Source organism: Natrix helvetica (genome assembly GCF_964273705.1).
Source record: "Natrix helvetica genome assembly, chromosome: 3".
Lineage (NCBI taxonomy): Eukaryota > Metazoa > Chordata > Lepidosauria > Squamata > Natricidae > Natrix > Natrix helvetica.
Genome location: NC_138549.1, coordinates 119,420,876 through 119,445,329, shown reverse-complemented (window position 1 = coordinate 119,445,329; position 24,454 = coordinate 119,420,876). Strand labels below are relative to the sequence as shown.

General features: G+C 40.9%; 1 protein-coding gene across 4 annotated transcripts in view; it reads left to right on the top strand.

Moving 5' to 3' along the window:
• The first annotated feature begins 2,786 nt into the window (after positions 1-2,786).
• MPL (MPL proto-oncogene, thrombopoietin receptor) overlaps positions 2,787-24,454 on the top strand; it is a 30,277-nt gene continuing 8,609 nt past the window's right edge. The window contains exons 1-8 of one of the 4 annotated variants that reach the window (XM_081946836.1): positions 2,787-3,087; positions 8,958-9,087; positions 10,120-10,301; positions 12,101-12,255; positions 15,230-15,386; positions 19,751-19,880; positions 23,815-23,921; positions 24,169-24,311. In XM_081946836.1, the coding sequence (XP_081802962.1) occupies positions 2,988-3,087; positions 8,958-9,087; positions 10,120-10,301; positions 12,101-12,255; positions 15,230-15,386; positions 19,751-19,880; positions 23,815-23,921; positions 24,169-24,311 (1,104 nt within the window). In that variant the 5' untranslated portion in view covers positions 2,787-2,987. Of the gene's footprint in view, positions 3,088-7,037; positions 7,117-8,957; positions 9,088-10,119; positions 10,302-12,100; positions 12,256-15,229; positions 15,387-19,750; positions 19,881-23,814; positions 23,973-24,168; positions 24,312-24,454 lie in introns of those variants that run through there. The other 3 variants (XM_081946835.1, XM_081946837.1, XM_081946838.1) reach the window with 3 other exon arrangements.

The following is a 24,454-nucleotide window of genomic DNA, read 5'->3' as shown; positions in this document are numbered from 1 at the left end:
CGGAAACTCAAAACCCACCTGTTTCATCTAGCCGGCCTGGCCTAATTCCAGCTTTCCCACCTCAGTTTGTATTTTTAAATTTTATGGTTTGGTTTTAAAGTTTTAAGTTTTTTAATTCTTATAAATTTGTACAGGGGATATTTAATTTAATTTTAGTATGTATATAATTGAGTGTATGGTTTTTAAATTTGTACCTGTACACCGCCCCAAGTCCCTTCGGGGAGAGGGGGCGGTCTAGAAGTTTAATAAATAAATAAATAAATAAATAAATTTAAGAGGTATAAAACAAGGTATTCTATGAATCTCCCCCAGGAAGCCTTTTTAAGAAAAAAAAATGGTGGCAAAGCCAGACCTGAGGATTTATGGTTAAATAATTAGACATCCTAGTAATACACCTACCTACTTCGGCTTTCTGGGCTCTTGCAGTCTCGTTGAGAGCCCATTTCATGTTCTCCCATGCGTTCCTTGGGGAGTTGCCACTCTAGGACGGCTCTAACTTTTCCTGGGTTCATTTTGACCCTCTCATTGGATACCCAATATCCCAAATAGACTAGGCTCATTTTGTGGAACTTGCATTTGGATAGTAAATACTATCCTACCCAGAGGCGGGTTCCTACCGGTTCGGCCCGGTTTGGATGAGTGTGGTAGTAACCTGGCCTGCCACGCCCCCAAACTGGTTCTAGCGGCGGCATCTTGATTTTCAGTTCTGTGCATGCTCAGAGCAATCTTCATTGCAAAAAATTAATTTTTCCCCCTTTTCTAAAGTTGTGCGCATGCACAGACCTTTTAAGGTGCAAATACGCACTGCGCGCTGAACCGGCAGCAATGCCAATAGCAACCCACCCCTGATCCTACCTAGGAAGTAAATAAGTTCTGGCTGAGGTGTGGTTCCCCCCCCCCCTATTCCTCAGTTGCCACACAAATGGCGGGAGGATAAAGGTTTGGAATGCTATTCTACGAGGTTCTAGACATAACATTTTGGTGATCCTATCATTAAGTTTAAGGAGGAGTTAGAATCAGAAGAATATGTCTGCCATTGGTTCACATATCTACTGTTGAAAGAAAACTTAAAGCAGACAAAAAGAGTTACGGGTTTGATTTTTTAAAAATGAATTGGAAATCATACTGCATGATAGTAATGAATATATTATTGCTAAGGTCTATAAATTGTTATTGAATTTGAATTTGGAAAATGAATACGTAAAGTATTGCATGATTCTGTGAGCAAGGAACTTTGGATATAATACAATGCTTGAACAATGGGAAAATATGTAGACAAAAGGTTTAAAATTCACACAAAGTTATAATTTAAAAGAAAACTTCTATAAGATGATGCATCCTTGGTATTTAACACTAGGTAAGTTATCAAGAATGTATAAAGATACAGTATTTCAAATGAATGTTGGGAATGCAAAAATAAAGAAGGGCTCTTTTATCACCTTTAGTGGATTTGTGACAAAGCAAAGAAATATTGGAGTAGGATTTACATCTTAATACAGAAGGTTCTCAAAGTGAATATACAGATAAAATCAGAAACTTTTATTTGGGGTTTAATGAAAAATGTCTTTGGGAAATAAATTGGAACTTTGATGTTATATATGTTGACCGCAGCAAGATTACTTTATGCACAAAAATGGAAGGACACTTTGATTCCCACAATGTACAAATGGCTGCAAAAGTTGATGGGGTTAGATGGCTAAACTGACTGCTTTGATTAAGGAAGAAAACACAATTACTTTTGTTTCTACTTGGAAACCGCTTCTGGACTTTGTGCTTGAGGTGGAAAAAAATGAAACGTTGATTTTGGGTTTTACTGATTAGATAGGTTTGTTATTGAAATGGCTAGTTTATACTATTATGTAAAAAGTTGGGGTTTGATGTTATTATCTTATTCTACTGTACCAAAAGGACTCAGTAGTCAATGGCTTTTACCTCCACTGTGACCCTTCCCAACCCCAAAAGTTCTCTAAAAGTTGTCTTTGCATTCAGGTCTTGGGGTATCTGTTGTGATGGGATAAGGAATATGGAGGATGATATGCCCCCCATCACTTTTCTACTGCAATGAAGATGGTGATGATGATGATGACGACAGCAGATTATATCAGTACTTAAATATAAAAGCAACAATTAAAACAAAGTAATAAAACCACTGTCATGTATTAATGAGTAACATAGAGAATAGACTGGGGTCTTCTCTTCATAGATTCAAAGTACTAGAAGGCACCTTGGAGGTCTTCTAGTCCACCTTCTGCCCAAGACAGGATTCCTTATTCCATTCCAGACTAATAGTTGTCCAATCTTTTCTTGAAAACCTCCAGCGATGGAGCATCTCCAGATGTTCCTGAAAATAGTCATCCATGCCAGTCAACTACTTTTCTTGCTTCTCCAGAAATCTGGCTCTTGCTTATTCATTTGATTCCATCACTTTGCTCTCCATCCTTAGATATTCTGAACAGTGCATTAGGTAGTGGGGAAAGAGTGTCCCCTTTCACTGAGGGTTGATGGCCTATATGGATTATTTCTATTTCAAGACCATCACCAACACTTGCCTGCCCTTCATACTATCCCCTGTGGGGTCAGAGGATGTTTATCCTCCAAGGCACCACCACAATGGCAGGACATTCACCCTATCTGATAGTAACAGCCTCTAGGCAGGGTTTCCCCTCTTGCAGACCATGGCATGGTGGTTTGGGACTGGGGAAGTGGCAGAAGACTGGAACTATAGAAGGCTTTTACCAAAGTTTCCTCTAAGCAGCTGGGTTGACACTCTACAGATAAGTTTCCGCTACAGAGGTCCAACAGCAGAGACTCAGAGTTTTGGAGTTCACTCTTGGAACATCAGATTGAACAGTTACTGCTCCTACCATGCTCAACAAGTGTCCAGACCTCCTGTGCATTCAGATGCCCATAACCACATGATCAGGTTATGTGATCATACTCAGCCGCAGTTTAGATACCTAAACCAGTGATGGTTGATCACCTTTAGAATGGCAGTCAATTTGTGCTCAATGACACCACTTCCTTTCCTTCTTATGCTCCTGCTCACCATTTTACGTATGCTCCACTTTGTCCTTGTTACAGATGAAGGTAAGGATAAACATTTGTTATACTTCCCTTTGTTTATGAGGAGAGCAGGATTTTTGCTGCTTTTCTGGGGTTCTGCAAATCTAAATGTGAATATACCCCAGGTGGGTAAATAACTATTGAACTGTAGTTAGTTCTGGGAAGGGGAAATGAACATTTCTGGAAGCATCTCAATCAGTTTATTTGACATTGCTAATTTCTGGACATAACTCTGAAACTAGGAAATCCATTTGAGAGAATTTTTCTGGATAAACAGCCTATTAATTGTAAACTGAACTTAGGCACACTCACTTTTCAAACATATCTGTATCTGGCAAAGAGGGGTCTCTATAGCCTTTCAGCAATGTGGGAGAACTGAAAACAAAACTCCATCAGTTAATATAATTTAGCTCTCTTTCCAATTTTACGACATCATCAACATGTCCTTGTTCCACTCTGAGAGTTAGTGATAATCTACAAAAGAAGGGATGCTGGAAGGAAAGGGTAACAAAGCAGCTGCCCAGAGAGGAAACAAAAGCTCAGCGAATAGTGTATGTGCAAAAAGGTTATCTCTCAATGTGTATCGAGGCAGCATTTTAGGCTTTTGAATTGTTCCCTTCAGCATTTATGTGACGTGACGTATTTGTCCAGCTGTGGCCTGTGTTTAGAGAAAGCAATTCAGAGGTAACAAGAGTTGGACACCGAGCAAGAGAAATAAATTCCAGGGGCCCTTCCTTACTTGTACCACAAGGCTCTCTTTCTTTAGTCCAAAGGAAAATCTATTTCACAAATGAAGGTAAATATATTGTCTGTTTATTAGGATAAAGATATGGGATAGGACAATGTAACTTGGAGCTAATGACTGATATTTAAAGCCAATTGGCCAAAGTGTTTAAACTAGTGTCTGGAATATGAAACATAATGTACTAATTGGCAAATAAACAAATTTTCCCCATCATAATCCTGATTATTTCATATTGTAATCAAAAGCAGGGATTCTTTAGGATACAGCCCTGTCTACTCTGAAACAAGTAAATAAATATGTTTCTTTATCTTTAAATCCGGTCCTTGTTTTTTAAAAAAATGCAGGTTGCTTCTATAAAAATGCTAACAAAAGAAAGATTCACATAGATACTGACTCTGCAAATTAGATGCTGTACAGATTTTGCAAAAGAGCCTGAGTACAATTTGGTATATGCATCTTGTGGATATATATGTAATGAAAGTTTAGAGTAAAAATAAGCTTTGCTATTAAAGTGCCTTAATGATTCCTTTCTGTTTTTCTGCATAAATCCAGAGGTTGCAAACTTGTTATTGAGGGGCATCCCTATACTAGAATGCTCTAAATCCATGATGGCGAACCTATGACATGTGTGCCAGAGGTGGCACGCAGAACCCTCTTTGTGGGCACGCGCGCCATTGCCAGCTACTCTGGCCAGTTGGTCTTTGCATGCGCTAGAGAACAGGAAACCTGAAGACCAGCTGAGAAGCTAACCTAACCTGTCTTGAACTCGGCTCTCCCTTACCTGCTACCTTTCAGATACAGCATATTGGACTACTATTCCAATAACTTTCTGGAAATTCTGAATATTATCATTCTATGTATTTTGAAGCTACTGGGTTCCATAAAACCTGGTCTTTGGGTTTCTGGCACTGTGACGCATGCAAAGACAAGTTGGCCGGCATGCATGTGCGTGCTGGAAACCCAAAGATCAGGTGACCGACGTACGCATGCGCACCCGCCAGCTGGTCTTTGGTTTCCAACACTCCAGCGCAATCTGGCTTGGGCACTCGGTGGCGCAAAGGTTCGCCATCATTGCGCTAGATCAGGGGTGTCCAAACTTGAGAACTTTAAGACTTGTGGACTTCAATTCCCAGAATTCCCCAGCCAGCCATGCTGGCTGGGGAATTCTGGGAATTGAAGTCCACAAGTCTTAAAGTTCTCAAGTTTGGACACCCCTGCGCTAGATGCTTTAGTTTATCAGTTAAACAGGTGCTATATTTTTAGTCCTACTTTGAAATGCTATATGCTATCACATGTTGGATGGCAACAGATATATTCCTGTTTCTTATTGTTTATGTAGCCCCACCAATCTTCCTCTGGCAAAAGATGCTGGAATTGTACCAGATTCCTTGCTGCTCCTGCCCTTTCTCTTTTGCCCTGGTCTTCCTAAATTACTCACCTGTCCTCAGATGCATAATAGACACTAGAAGAATAAAACACTGTCTCATCATCAACATGACCCTAAGTTCATACTCTCAATCTGCAGCTAAAATGTGGGGTGGAGGAGAGAGATGATCTTGTCTTTCAATTCAGGCAGCAAAATGTCTCCAGGCATCTCTGCTAATGAGAAAGGAATCTATTTTCTCTGCTTTCTAAGACTGTTTTTCTATTTTCGAAATTGTATGGGGCTTTTTTTTCTTCTACATTTGCATGTAATATGTAATGGATCCTCTTGTTTCCTCCCCACTTCCTTGAGAGCTCTATCTCCCTAAAGCAGGAAGCTTTCATCCCCAAGCTCTCAACAAACTCTTATCGCAAAACCACATAGCTGTTTTAGAATGTTTTGCTTGTGAACCAAGATTCTCCCATGCCCTTACTACAGACCACGAGGGTCTAATAAGCAGCTCCTTTGTTTCATGTCCTCTAAGTTCATCGTCATAATTGTTTCTTCAATTCAGATTTCTACCTAAAAAAGAGAGCAAGTATACCATCAGACCAATGACACTTAGGTTTAGAACTGGACAAGTGGTCAATAGAAGTTAAAATAATACAAAGCACAGATTTATAACCAAAAAAAGAAAGAGATGCCAAGTACAGTGTATATCATTTCAGTACATCACAAATGCAACCTGTTTCAATCGTTTCTTTTCCATTTCACACAAATATGCATGAAAAACAATCCAGTGATCAGCAGCCACTTTATCAGGTTAGAATATTCCTATAATTTACAATTATTTTCATTGCCTTTATGAACAAACTAGCATGACTGAGTCCAAATCAGTTCCTAGGCAAAACGGAACACCAAAAAAACAATGTTTTTCAGTGACTTTAAGTACGTAATTTTGCATAAGATTCTAAATTTAAGCAAAAAGTAATTGGTCTGAAAAATCCCAAAAGTGGCTTTTTGTTTATTTGTTTTTTACAAGTGCCATCAAGTCAGCATCAACTCTTAGCAACCACATAGATATTCCCCATGGCAACCTGTCCCTAGCCTGGGCCATCAGCAGGGTGGATTGCTGCCTGTTTTACTATCGGTTCACAACCCATGTGTAATGTGCACTGTACACGTGTGTGCTGTTCACTGTAAATTGTTCTTTGCGCATGTACAGAACAATTTATAGTGAAATGCGCATGCGCAGTCACTAAAAAACAAAATGGCGGCAGCGCAGCAGCGGCGAGGGAACTGATTCGGGGTCGTGGCAGGCCTGGGCACTGTGTGCGCGTGCGCTGCTTAATGTAAATTGTTCTTCGTGCATGTGCAGAACAATTTACAGTGAACTGCACATGCGCAGTCACTAAAAAACTGCAGTTACTAAAAAATAAAATGGCGGCAGCCCAGTGGCAGCGAGGGAACTGGTTCGGGGGCGTGGCAGGCCTGGGGCACTGCTGGTTCTGCAACCCAGGCTGAATTCCATTACTGGTTCGGCCGAACCGGGAGCAACCCACCCCTGGCCTTCAGGTCATTCAACAGTACACCCATCGTCCCTGTAACTGAATGTGTCCAACTTGCTGCTGTTTGTCCTCTTCTCTTTTCTTCCATCTTTCCTAGACATCTTTAAAGACCACTTTGCATAACGTGTCTGAAGTAAGATAATTTCAACCTGGTCATTTGAGCCTCAAGTCAAAACTCTAGATGGATGATTCCTTTGCTTGTTTTCTGGGTGTTCATGGTATACTAAGAAGTCTTCTTCAAGAACAAAGTTCAAAGGATTAATAATTCTTTCTATCCTCAAAGCAACTATTAAGAGACAATAAACAAACAAACAAACAAACAAATTGCTATAGGAAAGAGATGTTCACCTAAGTAATCACCTTGGAGAGGACAGTAGGTACTCAGCCTCTCTATTCTCTTATATCCATTACTTTGTTGATCCATTATACCTAATGTTGCATGTCCTACTGACAGCCAGAATGGGACAACTCACTGCAGCCAACTTGCCACGGCCAATTTCCTGCAGCCAACTCATCACAGCCGATTCGCTGGGGGACAATTCAACCATTCAATTTAATTATTTTAAATTATTTTAAAATTATTTTAATTTTTGTCATTCACATTTCACTTCATCCTTCCTTTGGCATCCTTTCTTTAATGATTCCATTCTATCATTTCTTCATAGTGTAACTATTGTTCCGCGGCAAGTTGGCCATGATGAGTTGGCTGTGGCAAGTTGTCATAGACCCACAGCTGGAATAGGACAACTCACTGCAACCAACTGGCCACGGCCAGCAGCAGGTTGGAAAAGGGTTTTCACATCTCTTCACATAAATGCAGAAGGCCTAAGGAAAATGGGAAAGAGAAAGAGTACTGTAATGTTTCTCTTCCTGAAACTCATTACCTTCCCCTGTGAAAATAGGCGTGAATACTGGGCGTGTTCCCAAATCCAGCTAAATAGATTGACATGTAAAAAAAGCCAGAAAATTTTGGACTCAATTATATACCATAACAAAGAATACTTTAAAACTCATGTACAACTGAAACCAGAATCTTTTGTTTTAGGTTAGATGGATATAAGCACCTGGAAAAAAATTAGGGAAGTTTATTTTTATATTTCAGTGATGGTGAACCTATGGCATGCGTGCCAGAGGTGGCATGCAGAGCCTTCTCTGCTGGCATGCGCACCATCGCCCCAGGGCAGATCTCCATGGCGTTTCTTTCGTGAGCTTCTGTTTCCCTGCAAACAACGAAACAGAAACTCACAAAAAAAAAAGATCTTACCTCTTGCTGCGCTGCCAGTGTTGGGATTCCCAACCTCCCGCAGGCCAGCTGGTCTTCAGGTCTCTGCTGCACATGTGTGCGTGCCTGCACTTGCATACACACACCTTCACACTTGGCATGCACATGCTCTCACACACATTTCAGTTTGGGCATACGCGCATGCGCAGTTTGGGCCCCGCCCCTCGGTGTCTAAAAGGTTCACCATCACTGTTATATATGATGCAACAATATTATTATATGCACAAAGGTGGAAAGATTAAACTTTACTGGCAGTGGAGGAATGGATAATGAAGATGATGAAATTTCTGAAATGGCTACATAAACTGCTTTCATTAGGATGACTGGATAGGCGTGTTGTCTAAATTTAATGATGATTGGAAACCCCTTATTGACTTTTTGTGGGAAACATTATTTTACATTTATCTTTATAAGTGCTATAAAAGAAAATCAGAAGTCACTTCTTTATAATGCTTTTTCTTTTATTTGATTTGATTTCCAGTTTGTTCTTTTTTTCCTTTCCTTTTTTCTTTCTAAATATTAGCCTTTGTTAATTCTTATTTTGTTTTAATAAAGTTTTAATAAAACTTCATATACAAAAAAACCAAATCCTGCTAAGTCATGATATGTTTTGCTTGCATATGTTTAATTGAATATGTGAACCCATCTTAGTGCTTACATGTGAATCAGATCTTAGGACATATTTAACAAACTATGTTTTTAAAAATTGGCTTAGTGCAATGCATAGACAAAATCCACAACTCCTATTTTAAGCTACTTGATTTCTTAAAAAATAGATGCATGCTCCCAAAAAACATTTTGTCGAGGATGTTGTAATCTTGACTAATACACTACCCTGGATAAATTTGGGGATTATAGCTGTTGTTCTTTTCATCTAAAAAATTACCAGAAATGCTTTTTCTTTTTGTTATTTTTTTTAAACCTCTCCCCTTATAGAAAGTATTCTACTGACCAAAACAGCTCAAGATGTCTTCTGTTTTTCTCGAACCTTTGAAGATCTCACCTGTTTCTGGGATGAGCCAACACATGTGAAAGGAGCTTATCGATTCTTCTATACATATGAAGGGTAGGAAGTTACTTTCCACATCGACTGACCAAATTGTCTGAGGTGCTTTGCCCAAGCACTTATAATAGCAATAGCGCTTATATTTATATACTGCTTCACAGTGCTTTACAGCCCTCTCTAAGCGGTTTACGGAGCCAACATATTGCCCCCAACAATCTGGGTCCTCATTTTACCAACCTCAGAAGGATGGAAGGATGAGTCAACCTTGAGCCTGGTGAGATTTGAACTGCCAAATTGCAGTCAGCCAGCAGTTAGCAAAAGTAGCTTGCAGTACTGCATTCCAACCATTGCGCCATTGCATAGTGGCATTTAAACTTAGATGCCAGTTTTAAGCAAATTACTTTGGCATCTAGGAAATATGGGGGCACGATGGCTCAGTTAAAGATGTTGGCCTTTGTGACATGGGTTGGAGACCTGAGTGCCACATGACAGAGTGAGCTCCCATTACCTGTTCCAGCTCCTGCCCATCCTAGCAATTCCAAAGCATGCAAATGCAACTAGATGAATAGGTACCACTTTGGTGGGAAAGTAACAGCATTCCATGTACCTTGGTGTATAGCAGTGGTTCTCAACCTTCCCAATGCCACGATACTTTAATACAGTTCTTCATGTTGTGGTGACCCCCAACCATCAAATTAGTGTCTCGGTTCCTAAGGCCATCGAAAATATGTGTTTTCTGATGGTCTTAGGCGACCCCTGTGAGAGGGCTGTTTGACCCCCAAAGAGGTCCCGACCCACAGGTTAAGAACCGCTGGTGTATAATCTATTCATACTATTCATACTATATTGGTCATATGGCCACAGAGGTGTCTTTGTACAATGCTGGCTCCCTCAACGAAGAAATGAAGATGAGGACTGCCCCATAGAATTGGAACAACTGGACAGGGGAAACTTTCACCTTTACCTGTGCTTTTACTAGGAACTATAGGAAAGGGATGATTGCAACTCACTTTTGTCATTTCAGAAAAAGATTAGGTTAAGTCTCACTGGGGAAGTATCACAGTCCTAATTATTCAATTTTTACTCCTGCAGAGATAAAAGCCGAGAATGTGCTCTAATCTCTATGAAAAATATAGATGGAAGTTGGCGCCACATCTGCATATTTCCTGAAAACTATTATGGCATTCAGCTCTTTATTGAACTCAATGTTGAAGTGTTGGATAGTGTTAGTAATCACACCATAATCTCACAATATCTCAGAGTGAACACTGTTGGTAAGTTTCTTCCAAAAGGGTATAAACTATGTAAAATAGAGAAAGAGATGAGGACTGGGTAAAGCTTTGAAGAGTCCAGCATTCTAAAACACATTCATACTATGACCTTCATTTGACCCAACAATTTTAGCCAAGTCATGTACAAACATGATTTCTATATTATAATTTTGAGGATTGTTGGAATGAATCTGTGAATCACACAGATGCTAGACTGATGGATTTAATTGAATTGAATTACCACTATGACTAATTTGGCACTGACAGATAGATTCTTATTTGAAGTTAATAATAGATATTTATGAACTATTTTATTTATTTATTTATTATTTATTTATTTATTTATTTTATTTATTATTTATTTATTATTTATTTATTTATTTATTATTTCCATGACATAAGCAGTATGCAGGCTTTTATTTCAGTCCATCTTTCAGGCATAGAGTTATCAGTTTCCAAGAGGTGTCTCTGATCCTATTGATGTCCTCAGAAGAGAAGATAACATTTTTCACACCAATCTGTTCCCAGAAGAGAGGGTAAAAGTTTTGCAAGGAACCTGAGAAAAATGGTTAATCTCAAAATAGGCACAATGGGCCTTCAAACGTTTAACACATCTGTTTTGCATTTTGTGTAGCCCAGAGTTAGAAAACAATAGTATCAAATGTTGTTGTTCACACTCTTTTCAAGATGATCTGATGGGGTTTTCTAGAAAATGCAAAGGTTGGGGATAAATAGGTTGGAGAATCACATGTGGCTAAGACCGTGCATTTACCCAACAATAAATTAAACAGTTTTTTTTTAAAAAAAACTTACCTATTGCTAAAAATAATTCAGCTATAGTACAATACAAATGACTTTTGATTTTCTTTTTTAAAAAAAGCATTAACAAGCCTTTATTTTTCTCCCTGGGAAAAGGAGCTCCAAATATGAGGAGCCACTACCAAGAAAGCCCTGCTCCTAGTATTCCAACAGCCTAACAAATCTTGCTGGTGAAATACAGAGGAAAAGGTTGCCATTTACCCTAAAATGTAACTGTATAAAGAAAAGGCAGAGATGAAAAGGAAGGCAGCAAAATAAAGATAGGAAAAAGGCCTTCATCTGTAGAATGTGATTACAATTGTACAGTTGTACAGTTCAGGATTTTTCTTCTGTCGATGGGCCTGGGAACTTGGAAATATGGCAAACACATGCAATGGTTGTGTTGATTTATTCATGGTGAAGTTTTTTTCCCCCAACCATGGATCATTTGTATGTTGTTCCTTCCTTTATGATTTTTTCAGAAAACTAATAAAATTATTATTTAACTATTATTAAACACCCAGAGTAATGAACCTGAGAGGAGAGGTCATATAAATTAATTAGTAGATCTTGTAAGAAAGTTTCAGCTAACACTTCTAAGAGAGGCCCAGGTGCATTTGTGAAAGACATTCCCAGTTTCTGCTCTAGCAAATTGGAATGCTAACTCTATTGATCAGAGTGCGCATATATGTGCCGGCCAGCTGGTCTTTGGGTTTTTGGCGTATGCATATATGCTGGCCAGCTGGTCTTTGTGCATGCTGGAGTGCCAGAAACCCAAAGACCAGCTGGCCAGTGCACGCATGTGCACCAGTTAGCTGGTTTTCAGGTTTTCGGCGCTCCGGTGCATGTAAAGACTTGCACACTGGAAAGCAGAAGAGCAGCTGGCAACAGTGCACATGCCCCCAGAGTGGGCTCTGCGTGTCACCTCTGGCATCCGTGCCATAGGTTTGTCATCACGGCAAAGAGCATTAATTTTTGTTTTGCTTTGTTGTTGTTGTTTTAAGGTCTCATTGCTCCACCAACAAATGTAACAGTTGAGTGGCCAGGGATTGCCCAACAGTTGCTTGTAAATTGGATGCCTCCATGTATCAGCTATGCAGACTTCTTGATTTATGAAGTTCTTTATGGTGTTGAGGATTCCATTCAGCCACCATTCAGGGTATGGTTAATGTTGGGAAAAAATGGCTTTGCTATAAGGGCTGGAGTATGTTTTTGCTCTATTACTTTTTTTTTTTTTTTTTTTGCTAAAATGGTCTAACTGACGAAACATTTAGACTCGGGTTTTTTTGTATTAAACTTTTTTATTTTTAGACAAACATAAAACAAACAAACATGAACACACACAAAATAAAAACCCTTCTCCAATTACTTACAGTGTGTCAATTGCTTACAAATTTTTTGTGCATTCTCACAATAGTCTTCACTTACAGTTTACATAAAGACTCATATCATCAATCTAATATATATGTGTGCAATTGTTATGGTTATTAAACATTCATTTGACTATAGCTATTATTACATCCTTTTTATGTAAAATGTTTTAAATTTAAAATAAATTTATATTATGCCATTTCATTACATCATCCTGAAATCATCCAATAGTATTACATCTTTATATTCTATTCTATATCGAATTGTTTATCTTTTATAACAAAGCTTTTCAACATCCTCTCTATGGTCCTCACTTACAATTGTATAAAATTTCATATTATCCATCTAGTGCAGCGATGGCGAACCTTTTTTGGCTCGCATGCCACAAGTGGGGGGAGCGCAAGGGGGTCGTGTGCGGGCATGCCGCACCCATAATGCAATGCGCCCCCCATTTTTACATGCTTTTTTTGCCCTCCCAAGGCTCCAGAGGCTTTATAGGAGCCTGGGGAGGGCGAAAAGAGCCTCCCCCGCCCCCCCAGAGGCCCTCCGGAGGCTTCAGGGACTGTCCAGAGGCTTCCCTGAAGCCCTCGGAGTGCTCAAAAGGATCCTCCGAGCAAACCGGAAGTGACTTCCGGGTTGCTCAGAGGATGGTTTTAAGCGCTCCGAAGGTGTCAGGGAAGCCTCCGGATGGTCCCTGAAGCCTTCGGAACGCTTAAAACCACCCTCCGAGCAAACCGGAAGTCACTTCCGGTTTGCTCGGAGGGTGGTTTTAAGCACTCCAAAGGCATCAGGGAAGCCTCCGGATGGTCCCTGAAGCCTTCGGAACGCTTAAAATGATCCTCCGAGCAAACCGGAAGTCACTTCCGGTTTGCTCGGAGGGTGGTTTTAAGCACTCCAAAGGCATCAGGGAAGCCTCCGGACGGTCCCTGAAGCCTCCGGAGGCCCTCTGGGAGGGCGGGGGAGGCTCTTTTCGCCCTCCCCAGGCTCCTATAAAGCCTCTGGAGCCTGGGGAGGGCGAAAAATGGCTTTTAAAAAGGTGAACTCAGCTGACAGGGCAGTGCCTCGCGTGCCCTGACAAATGGCTCCGCGTGCCAGCTGTGGCACGCGTGCCATAGGTTCGCCATCACTGATCTAGTGTATATATATGCATTATTTACCATTGTTAATCATTTATTTAGCTATAACTATTATTACTTTATTTTATACATAATACTCTAAATTTAACTAAGTTTAACTTAATTTTTATTCTAACATTTCATTTCATCATCCTGTATCCTTCCAATAGTAGTGTAGTCCTATGTCTCTTGCCATTTGTGGTATTTGTATTCTAATTGTTTTCTTGATAAGTCTTATGTGGACATCTTGGCACCTTGTTGTTCATTGCATATCTTCTAAAGACTCAAAACCCTCCATCTGTTCCTTCCATCCGCTTGCCTTTAGTTATCACCATGCTTCTGCCAGGATTTCTCTCATTGTTTCTGGCAGATTTTCTCCCTTTTCTTCTTCCATGTTTTGAAGTTTGAGATAGAGTTCCAGTTCGTTAATCTCTCTTTCAACATTCCACTCCTGTCATTTCCAACCACGCTCAATTTGCTGTCAATATCAACAATTTTCTTATCACTTTATTCATTTCTTTTCATTTTTTTGGACGCTATCCTCAAATTTCATCATTTTGAAAATATTCTCAACTCTTCCCTCTATTTTTTCTGTTTTTTGTTCTATGTTCCATTCTCTTTTCAATGTTTTCTGTACTTATTTGCACTTTTTGAATTTCTAACATAATGATTTGCAACATTAATTCTTTTTCTTCTTCATGTTGTGCCATTCTTCCAGGTTATAAACACTGCCACTAAAACATCCAAGGCTTTTTTGTTAAGTTTCAAACAAGTTCACTATAATCTTTCAAGTCAAGGCTTTCTCTTCAGCTATTGATAGTACTCCAGAAGAGCACCTGCATAAACAATCTGTACTCTTCCCACTATCCCTTTCAATAAACAAAATCAGGCACCTTGAAGTATAAGATATGAGTCAGATGTTCAAAGAAAAATAAGGGAAAAAACAATATTTCCAAGCCTCCAGCCTCTAAGTGGCAGTTACTTCTTTTTCCTCTGCTTTTACCCCTCTCTTTAAATTCCGAACTTAAGGAAAAAAAGTGCTTAAAAGCAAACAATCCAGCCAAGCGTTGTAAAAAGAAGAGAAAGAAAATCATAATCCACCAATATGAAAAAAGAAGAAAAATAGAAAAAGAGGGAAGAAAGAAAACAGTCCAATTTAAAAAGTAAGAGGCATTTGTAAAAGTTCCATCCAGAAAATAAAAACAAAATTAAAAAAATATAATACACTAAGTTTAATTCAGGTTTAATTCGCTGCTTACTCTCTTCTGTCTTCAATTTTAATTTTACTCCAAGTTTTTTTGGGGTGTTTTCTAATAGTAAAATTTATCTCACCATTTCGACACACTCTCTCTCTCCTGCTTTTCTTCCATTCAGGGGCTGTCCCAACCTTCTGCAGCTTCAATGGCTGCTTCTCTTTCGCCAGAAAAAGGAGCTTCTCTTGGATCAATCAGGGACTTTGCGATGTCCCTGAGATCAGCAGGACGTGCCCTTCTCTATCACTGTTTCTACGGGATGGTTTAGCTCCAAAAGGACCATCCAGCAGCAGAGATATCGACAGCAATCCTGGAGCTCCAAGATTGCATCTTGTGTCGTTGTGACGTCAAGCCCCCCTTCCAACATTTAGACTCTTATTCTATTTTATTGTAGATTGAAGTGAAAAGCAGCTATATGTGCCAGCTCAAGAATCTACTTCCAGGACAGCAATACCACATCCAAGTTCGCTCCAAACCTGACGGCCTTTCTCTTGATGGCATCTGGGGACCCTGGTCTCCAGCAGTGACAGCAGAAACACCCCACCTTCCTGGTAAGTGGCCTGTTGACTAGAAAGCAGCTGCCAGTGGTGCAACTTTAGGCAGGGGTGGGCTGCTGGGGGTTTGCACGTGTTCAGGCCAGAGGTGGTATTCTGGCAGTTTGCACCGGTTTGAGTGGACCAGTAGTGGCAGCAGCATGAGGCTCCTCCCACCCACCCACCCATCATCAAGGGCCAGATGTGCATGCGTGCGCTCCCATTATCGAACCAGTAGGAAGATAAGAGGGTACCATTACTGGTTCGGGCAATCCTCTAGCTAGGATTCTACCCAGTTGGCAAACCTCCAAATGCCACCCCTGGCTGGCCATGCCCACCCCGCTGCCACCAGGAGTCTCCACGCAGCCCATTCATCATGCCAGGAAAGTGCAGGGTCCATATGGAGGCTTAGGGAGGGCAAAAACAGGTGTATTGGAAGTTCTGGAAGTCCGGAAATGGGTCTGTTTCTGAGCTCTGGAGGTCTTCCAGAACCCACAGAAGCAGTTTTCACCCTCCCAGAGGCTCAAGGAAACCCTCCAGAGCCTGGAGAGAGCAAAAAAACACCCTCTCCCACTGTGGTGCAGGAGGCAGACTAGGCCATGCCCACCATGGCCACGGCCACCCAGCAACAGGGCAGTGAACCCTTTGCTGCAATTTTTGAAGCCCACCCCTGACTTTAGGGCAATAACATGGAAGGATACACCATTTCTATGTGGAAGTAGAATCCCCAGGTACTACAATTGGGTGTATCAAGAGTCATATTGCATCAATATTACTATTGCAAAATGAGAAATTAAAGAAAAGGAAATTGTTGCCCGCATGGATTCTGAAACTCCCTATGAAATCAATTTTTCCTCTTCAGGAGGCATGTCTAGGCCTGAAAGTAGACATATAAGGCTTGTGAATCTGTATTTCTGCTATAGTACTTGCACATTTTTCTGGCCTGTAGATATTTTCCTATATGTAAGAACCACACCCCATGAAACAATGAATTGCAAATACATTTTACTCTCTCGTTCTATATTACTATTAAATAATTCAATAACACCTGTGGAGATGCAGTACTGAGGTATTTGAAATGCTGGAAATGCAAATGTTGCATTTCCTTCAGGAACCATAGCATTAAACTACTGATTATCCTGACACGACAAGTGAGCATGACTGAAAGAAGGAACATAGAGGCATGAATATTTATTTCCAGTTCTGGAGTCTGTTTGGCTACTGTATAGAGGCATGAGTTAAAAGCATCAGAGAGCAAGGTAAAGAGGTAAAGGTTTCTCTTGTCCAGTCATGTCCAGCTCTAGGGGGCAGTGATCATCTCCATTCCTTAGTCTCTCAGTGTTGTTCAAAGACACTTCTGTGGTCATGTGGCCAAGCATGATTGTATGCCTAGGCGTATAGACCACTTTAACCTTCTCAGCAAAGTGGTACCTATTTATCTATTTGCATTTGCATCAGAGGTGGGTTGCTCCCGGTTCAGCCCGGTTCGCCTGAACTGGTAGTGGAATTCAGGACTGGGTCGCAAAACTGGCAGTGACCCAGGCCTGCCATGTCCCCGAACTGGTTCCCTTGCTACTGCTGGGCCACCGCCATTTTGGTTTTTAGTGACTGCGTGCGTGTAGTTCACTGTATATTGTTCTGCGCATGCACAAAGAGCAATTTACATTGAACAGCGCACGTATGTGCAGCGCACATCTGGTGCACATGCGGGTTGCGAACCATTAGTAAAACCAGCAGCAACCCAGTCCTGATTTGCATGCTTCCAAATTGCTAGATTGGCAGGAGTTAGGGGAAGTAATGGGAGGTCACACTGTCACATGACACTTGGGTCTTTAACCTGGGATGCCAGCTTTCCAGGTGACAAGCTCAGCATCTTCAACCGCTGAGCAGTGGTGGCCTGCTGCGTTGTCATGGGGGTTTGGGCGAACCCTTAGCTTTGATTGCTGGCTTGGCCCACCACCCTCCCTTGTGTTAAAGATTCCATTTATAACTAACTTTCTGGCTTGTTCCCTCCGTTCTCGCTGCCCAGTTGAGTTTTGCGCCATCCCTGCTTTACTCACCGGAGCTGCCTGATTTGATTACCTGCTTCTTTGAAGCTCCGTTTCACTCCCAAAGGAGCGCATGTGAGTGAAGCTAGCATACATGCGCGCTCACAACCAGCGAACCGCTTGTGAACATAAGTGCAACCCACCTCTGCCCCTGAGCCATTGCGCCCCCTTTTATTGGAGAGCATATGGATGGCAAACTCAACCAGGGCATAAGGCCTAACTTCTTTTCATTAATTCTTGCATGTGTCCTGTTCAAAATCAGCTTCCCTGTTGAATTTTGATTTTTTCTTCCTAACAGTTCTGCTAGCATAACACACTTGACCCAACGAGATATTAATTCAGTCAGATTTCCTTACAGTGATTCTAGCAATACACAATCACATTAACTGAATCAAAAGGCACTTGTTCGGAAATATTGAATATTGCCTTCTCAAAGATGTGACTAGTGTCACAGGAGTCCTTGTGCCAGGAGAAGACTTAGTAAACTTTTTAACGTTATCACTGCCTTTTCTATTGTCCAGAGCAAGCAGCAGATATTACAGCTGATCAGTGTGTAATACGTTTTGTACCACCCGGTTGTGGCAATAATTTTTGTAGTCATTTTGTCTCTACAGCTTTTTTTTCCTGGGGAAGTAGATATTGTAGGCAAAATGCAGCAATTGGGTTTAATTTTATGTTCCCCAAACATGGCAATGAGACAGACGACAGGCTCTGGTTTAAGCTGGATGTGGCTCCAAAGGCAGTACTTGGTCCTTCGATCTAATTTCCTTCCCCTGCCCCTGTTAAGTGCATTGTATTTTTCCTTGTCTGAATATTCTTCTAAATTTGTCTTGCCTCATTTATGGAATTTTATGAGAAATCCCTTATTATCTTTCACTTTAAAAGTCGGTGCCTTCAGAATAACAGAGTTGGAAAAGACCATGAAGGTCTTCTAGTCCAACCCCTGCTCAAACAGCAAACCCTATACCATTTCAGACAAATGGTTGTCTTAAAAAAGTTTAGTGTTGGAGCACCTACCATGTCTGAGGGCATGTCGTTGCACTGATTAATTGTTCCAACTGTCACAAAATTTCTCCTAGGATGCTTCTCTCCTTGCTTCTTCTTCCATCCATTGCTTCTTGTTTTGCCTTCAGGTTCTTTGGAGACTAAGTTGACCCTTCCCGCTCTTTTTTATGGCAGCCCCATAGATATTGGAACACTGCTATCATGTTACCCCATCATTTCTTCTTGTCATTGAACTAGACATATCCAATTCCTTCAACCATTCTTCATATATTTTAGTCTCCAGTCCCCTAATCATCTTTGTTGCTGTTCACTGCACTCTCAATATCTCAACATCTTTTTTATATCATGGTGACTAAATCTGGATTCAATATTCCAAGTGTGGACTTACCAAGCAAGGCATTATAAAGTGATCTTAACATTTCACATGATCTTGATTCTATCCCTCTCTTTATGCAGCCTAGAACTGTGTTGGGTTTTTTGGCAACTGCTGCACACTGCTGGCTCATAGTATTTAAATGATTGTCCACCAGGACTCCAAGATCCCTCTCGTAGTTACTACTATTGAGCCAGGTACCACCCATACTATGCCTGTGCTTTTGGTTTTTCTTGCCTAAATTTAAAACTTTATTTTTCTCATCAACGAATCTCATTTTGTTAGATAGGGCTTGGTTTTCAAGTCTGCCAAGATCCTGTTGTATCTCACAGCTGTCTTCTGGACTCTTTCTTCTGCATCTTCTTACTCCTTTATTCACATACACACACACGGGGGAGAAGTGAGGAGAAAAAAGTAGAAATGCTGCTCAATGTCTTTTGACTGTTAACCCCAGGAATCTTCCATCCAGATGTGCCCCAACTTTCTACAAATTCAAGTTGGTCCTTTCCTTTCCAGAAAAAAGTTTTGCTTCTAAGGCACAGCAATTAAAAAAAAAGTCTAAATATAATTATTTTTCTTGTTAATGAAGTTTTTTTTTCATATTTTATAATAAAAAATAAATCCATGAAACGTTTCTAAGGAGAAGGAGTTAGAGCATGCAAGAAATGTTCTGAAAAGCATAAAGGGTTTCCTTAGGATAGATAGCTAGAGCTCTGCAGATGTTCTGAGTCACATTTCCAAGCAGCCTCACTCAGTATGACCAATAGTGAGATATTTGGGGAATGTAGTTTAGTGGCATCCAGTTTTTAGAAGATATTTCTGTGGATTGGGCACTCTCTGCAAAGGTCATGTACTGTATATAAAACAAAGAACATAGATTTAGCATGTGGGGATATAAAATAGTACTGAAAAAAAGCTGCTGTCAAATTGTTCTGTCTATTCTTTTTTCTGGACAGAGGCAATTGGTCTGCACTGCTTCACTCCAGACTTGTATCAATTACACTGCCAGTGGAACAAGAAGTCCCTGAGATCTGGCCCTTTTCACAGCCTCTTGTACTGGATGGAAAGCAACAGCAGCAGCACAAGGTGACTAGATGGACAAATGAACAGTACCAGGTCTTCTCTTTCCTGTTCTGTTCCATAATTTGTGTTTTTGCTCCGCTTCAAGGTACCATTCCAAGTAGCGTCCTTCACTTTTCACACCCATATATAGGCATTTCTTTTTCTTCTATTCAATTGTTTCTGATTCTTGGGCATTGCTCGGGCAAGTCCATACAATTTTCATAACAATATTTTTCAGAAGTGTTTTGCCATTGCCTCCTTTCTAGGGCTATGAGAAAGTGACCGGCCCAAGGTCTCCAAGCTGGCTTTGTGCCTAAGTTGGGACTAGAACTCACAATCTCCTGGGTTCCGGCCTGATGCTTTAACTACTGTACTAAACTAGGCATACACATGTAGGCTTTGCTGTAAGTCATATTTGATAGCTTAGGCTACCAAGCAGGTTTACAAACATTTAATTAATGGAAATCCCATCCTACGTTCAAATTGTTTTGGTGGCATAGATAGTTCTTCTGTCTAAGCTACCCATTTAACAGTAGCAACCCTGGGAAATAGGTTAGGCTGAGATGAAGAAGCTGACTAAAGCTTACTGGGCGAATTTCATTTAAGTTGAATGGCAACTTGAACCTGTTCTTCAGTCCTAACACAGCAGTTAAAAATGATATCACATCAGTCCTGCTTCTTTGCCGCTTGACAGTGGCTGACTTTGTGCTACTCACAACAACCTCACCTATTTAGTGTTTACTAAGTCTCAAACCATAATAGGTTTAGGACAGAGGTGGTATTCAGGGGGTTCTGACCAGTTCTGGAGAACCAGTAGCAAAAATTTTGAGTACTTCGGAGAACTGGTAAATACCACCTCTGACTGGCCCCGCCCCCTTCCATTCTCTGTCTCCCGTGTCCCAGCTGATCAGAGATTTTGCAGTAACCTTCCCCTGGAGTGGAGAGGGAATGTAGATTTTACAGTATCCTTCACCAGAAAATTTTTGAATCCCACCACTGGTTTAGGAGGAGGCTCTACTGCAATGTCTGTTTCGCCTCTCATTTCTGTGTCTCGGCCCTGGTAATGCATCTTCTTCACAAGGCCTATATTTCAAATGGCCTAAGGCCAGTGACATGTAGACAGGCACAGCCTCACCCCTCTCATCATGAAAAGAAAAATAAAATGAAATGAAAAAGCTGAGTTAGTTGCTGCCTTATGGTGGCTGACTCTGTTTAACTGTTTAAAAAAGCCTCTAAAAAAGTGCCCTCTACTATGAGGCAGGAGAACTGCATGCCTCATCTAGTCTGACTTTAGGCGTTTTATGATCACTCGAGCAGAGTTGAGCAAGGGTTAAAAGCCTAAAAATTCCTGACGTAGGTGAGGCACGCAGTTCTCCTGCCTCATAGTAGAGGGTGCTTTTTGGAGGCTTTTTAAAATAGTTAAGCAGTCATCCATGGAAGCCAGGCAAAGAGCCATGCTGTAGAACACACACTATCCCCCAGCCTCTTTCTTTTGGAAGGCTCGGATCGGCTCCCCTCCGGCTTCTCTGCCTCTCCTCTCACCCCAGCCTGCCAACAGGAGGTGAGTGTGTGGGTGGGCTTTACTGCGTTCCAGGCATTTCCCACCCAGACAGCAGGCTGCATTTGCAATGGTGGAGGTGTTTGGGGAAGGCAGCAGGGGAATGGTGGGGATGGCAGAGGAGCTGCTTTCAAGCCACTGGAAAAGATATCCAATCCAACTTTTGTGTGTGTGTGTGTTTGTTTGAGAGTGAGTGAGAGAGGAAAGGGAGTAGGATAGTCCAATCCAACTTCTGTGTGTGTGTGTGTGTGTGTGTGTGTGTGTGCACGTGTGTTTGAGAGAGGGGGAGGAAGGGAGAGAGGGAGGAAGGAGGGGAAGGGAGAAGAAAAAGAAAATGAAAAAAGGAAATTTATTTCATAAAGGAGAAAAACAAATGCTGTCATTTTTAAATCAGAACTGAGCATGCCTGGCTGTGGAATCCTGGGAGTTGAAGTCCATAAGTCTAAAAATATTTGAAACCCACCACTGTGTCAGTGCCTCACCAGCCATAAACCTCACCGCACGTCACTGCCTACGGCAATCAATAAAAGGGGATGGGGAATTATAACACAATAGGAATGATGAGTAGATGGAGTGATGGCAGCAGGTTTTAGATGTTTTTTTAAAAATAACTTGATGGGCACTATTGCGACAGTTAAGACACATGTACTACTGAAATTTTTGTTTTTGTTTCAAACGGCACCGACTAAATTGGACAAAATTTTTTTTAGATCCTTGGAGATAATAGTGGCCCAATTTATATGGCAAGGCAAGAAAGCACAAATTAAAGCCCAAATGTTGCAAAAACATAAAGAATCGGGAGGCTTCGGAGTACCCAACTGGGAAGCATATTATAGTGCAGCAATTATGACATGGGTGAAGGATTGGGTGACGTTGAGTAGAAGGCGCTTATTGGCTACAGAGGGACATGACCTCCCACAGGGATGGCATGCCTCCTGGCAAGAAAAAGATACCCCTCACAGGTATTTCATGGGACATTATATTCGGAAGATTTTGATGGGGGTGTGGGAAAAGGTGAGGAAAAAGTATTATCTTAAGGTTCTGTGCTGGTTGGCACTGTTGGAGGCCTTAACGCATCCCAGTGTATTTAACTGGACAAGAAATATAATATATAAAGACAGTATAACAGAAAATGGCAACATGAAAACAAAGGTGGAATTAGAGCAGCAGGGTAGGAATCTGGAATGGTGGGAATATTTACAGATTAGAAATAGGCTTAAAAGTGATAAGGAATGGTTTGGAATCTACACAAACCCGCAGGAGTTGGATAAGATTTTGTTCGGCGGAGATAAGAAATTGTTGTCAAAGATCTATCAATTTTTGACCTGTCAAGGTGTTAAAAAAGAGATGGATAAAGGCTCTTTAATAGCATGGGAGATAAATTTTGGCCATGAAATTGAAATGAGTAAATGGTGGGATCTATGCAGTAAGACTATTAAACTCACGATATCTACAGCGTTTAAAGAAAATATATGTGACTTATAGATGGCATTTTCCCCCAACGAGGTTAGCCAAAATGTTTCCTGGGTTATCCCCACTGTGCTGAAAATGTGGAAGAAGAGATGGCACATTCTACCACGTTTGGTGGTCCTGTATTGAGGCCACGAAATACTGGAGAAAGATTCAAAATTGGCTAAGAGAGGTTACCGGGACAAGTATGGAATGGATACCCGAGACTTTTTTACTAAGCATAAAACCAGAAAACATGAGTAAATCTATATGGCATTTGAGCCTACATATAATTGTGGCCGCAAGAATAACCTATGCGCAATTTTGAAAATTTACTACCATACCATCGGAAGATGTCATAATTAAAAAGATTTATGAATGTGCAGAAATGGACAGAATGACGGGTTGGCTGAGAGACAAAGGAGAAACGGAACATTATCTTAGCTGGAACTTATGGTATATGTGGGCGACAAAGAGAACAGCAGGGACTTAAAACTGGAAAAGTTAAATAGCAGTTGTTAACAATGGGAACTAAAAGTGAATGTGGGTATTGTAATAGATCCCTGAACTTTGTAACAAGAAGATGCTGGTTAGAAACTAAACAATGAGGAAGAAGAAAAAAATGTTGGGCTGTGAACGACTGTCACCGGGGGGTGGGGGATGGTTTGTATGTTTAAAGCTGCATTTGTATGTCTTATTAAAAAGAAAATGTATGACCAATAAAGATTACTTAAAAAAAAAACTTAATGAATCTCGCTAATCATATGCATTCCAATATGGTTAGTGGGATCGTCTAAATTGGAGGGAAAGCCTAAACAGAACTTGGGGGTACTACCTGTCAAGGAAAGTATTAAGTGAGGTTGATAATTTAAGAACTGTTTAAAAGACAACTTCAGATAGTTCTAGCAGACAACTCAACATTGTATCACTATTGTCCATCTTAATTTGCAGAAGTCAAATCTGGCACAAATGTAAGAAGGAAGACCCTGCTTCCTGCACATGCACCTTCCAGCCTAGCAACATCCATTACCTTTCTGTCCTGGTGACTATCAGCCAGGGTGAGCAAGAGGTCAGCTACTTTGAAGAGCCATTCAAACTGTACCATGCGGGTAAGAATTTTTGGCATCTCTTGGCCTCAGCACCATCAGGACTTTCAGCTCAAAAGAGTGAGCTGTCCTGGGCTGGTCTAGCATCAAAAGAACATAAAAATCAGAAAATGTGCAATACTATTTGCAGTAGACCTCTGTTCCCCCATGAAGCTAAGCTGACCTAACTAGCCACCTCTCTCCCTTTCTCCTGTTATAGTGCACACTGCTCCCCCAAGAATCCTGGAGGCTTCAATAGACAGAAATATACTAAGGCTGGCGTGGGCCTCCCCACTAGAAGAAATAAGTGAGCACATGGTATATCAGATACGGTATACGGTGCAGGACGCCTTGAAATGGAAGGTATTTTTCCCCAAGCAGATATTCTTGTGATATCCAATTAGCAGTGTCAGACAGTTGCAAATAAATGCTTCTATAATGCAAATTTGGAACTGTGGCTTCCAAGCTATAAGAAATTGCTACTCTAAATTTATTTTATTCTGCAT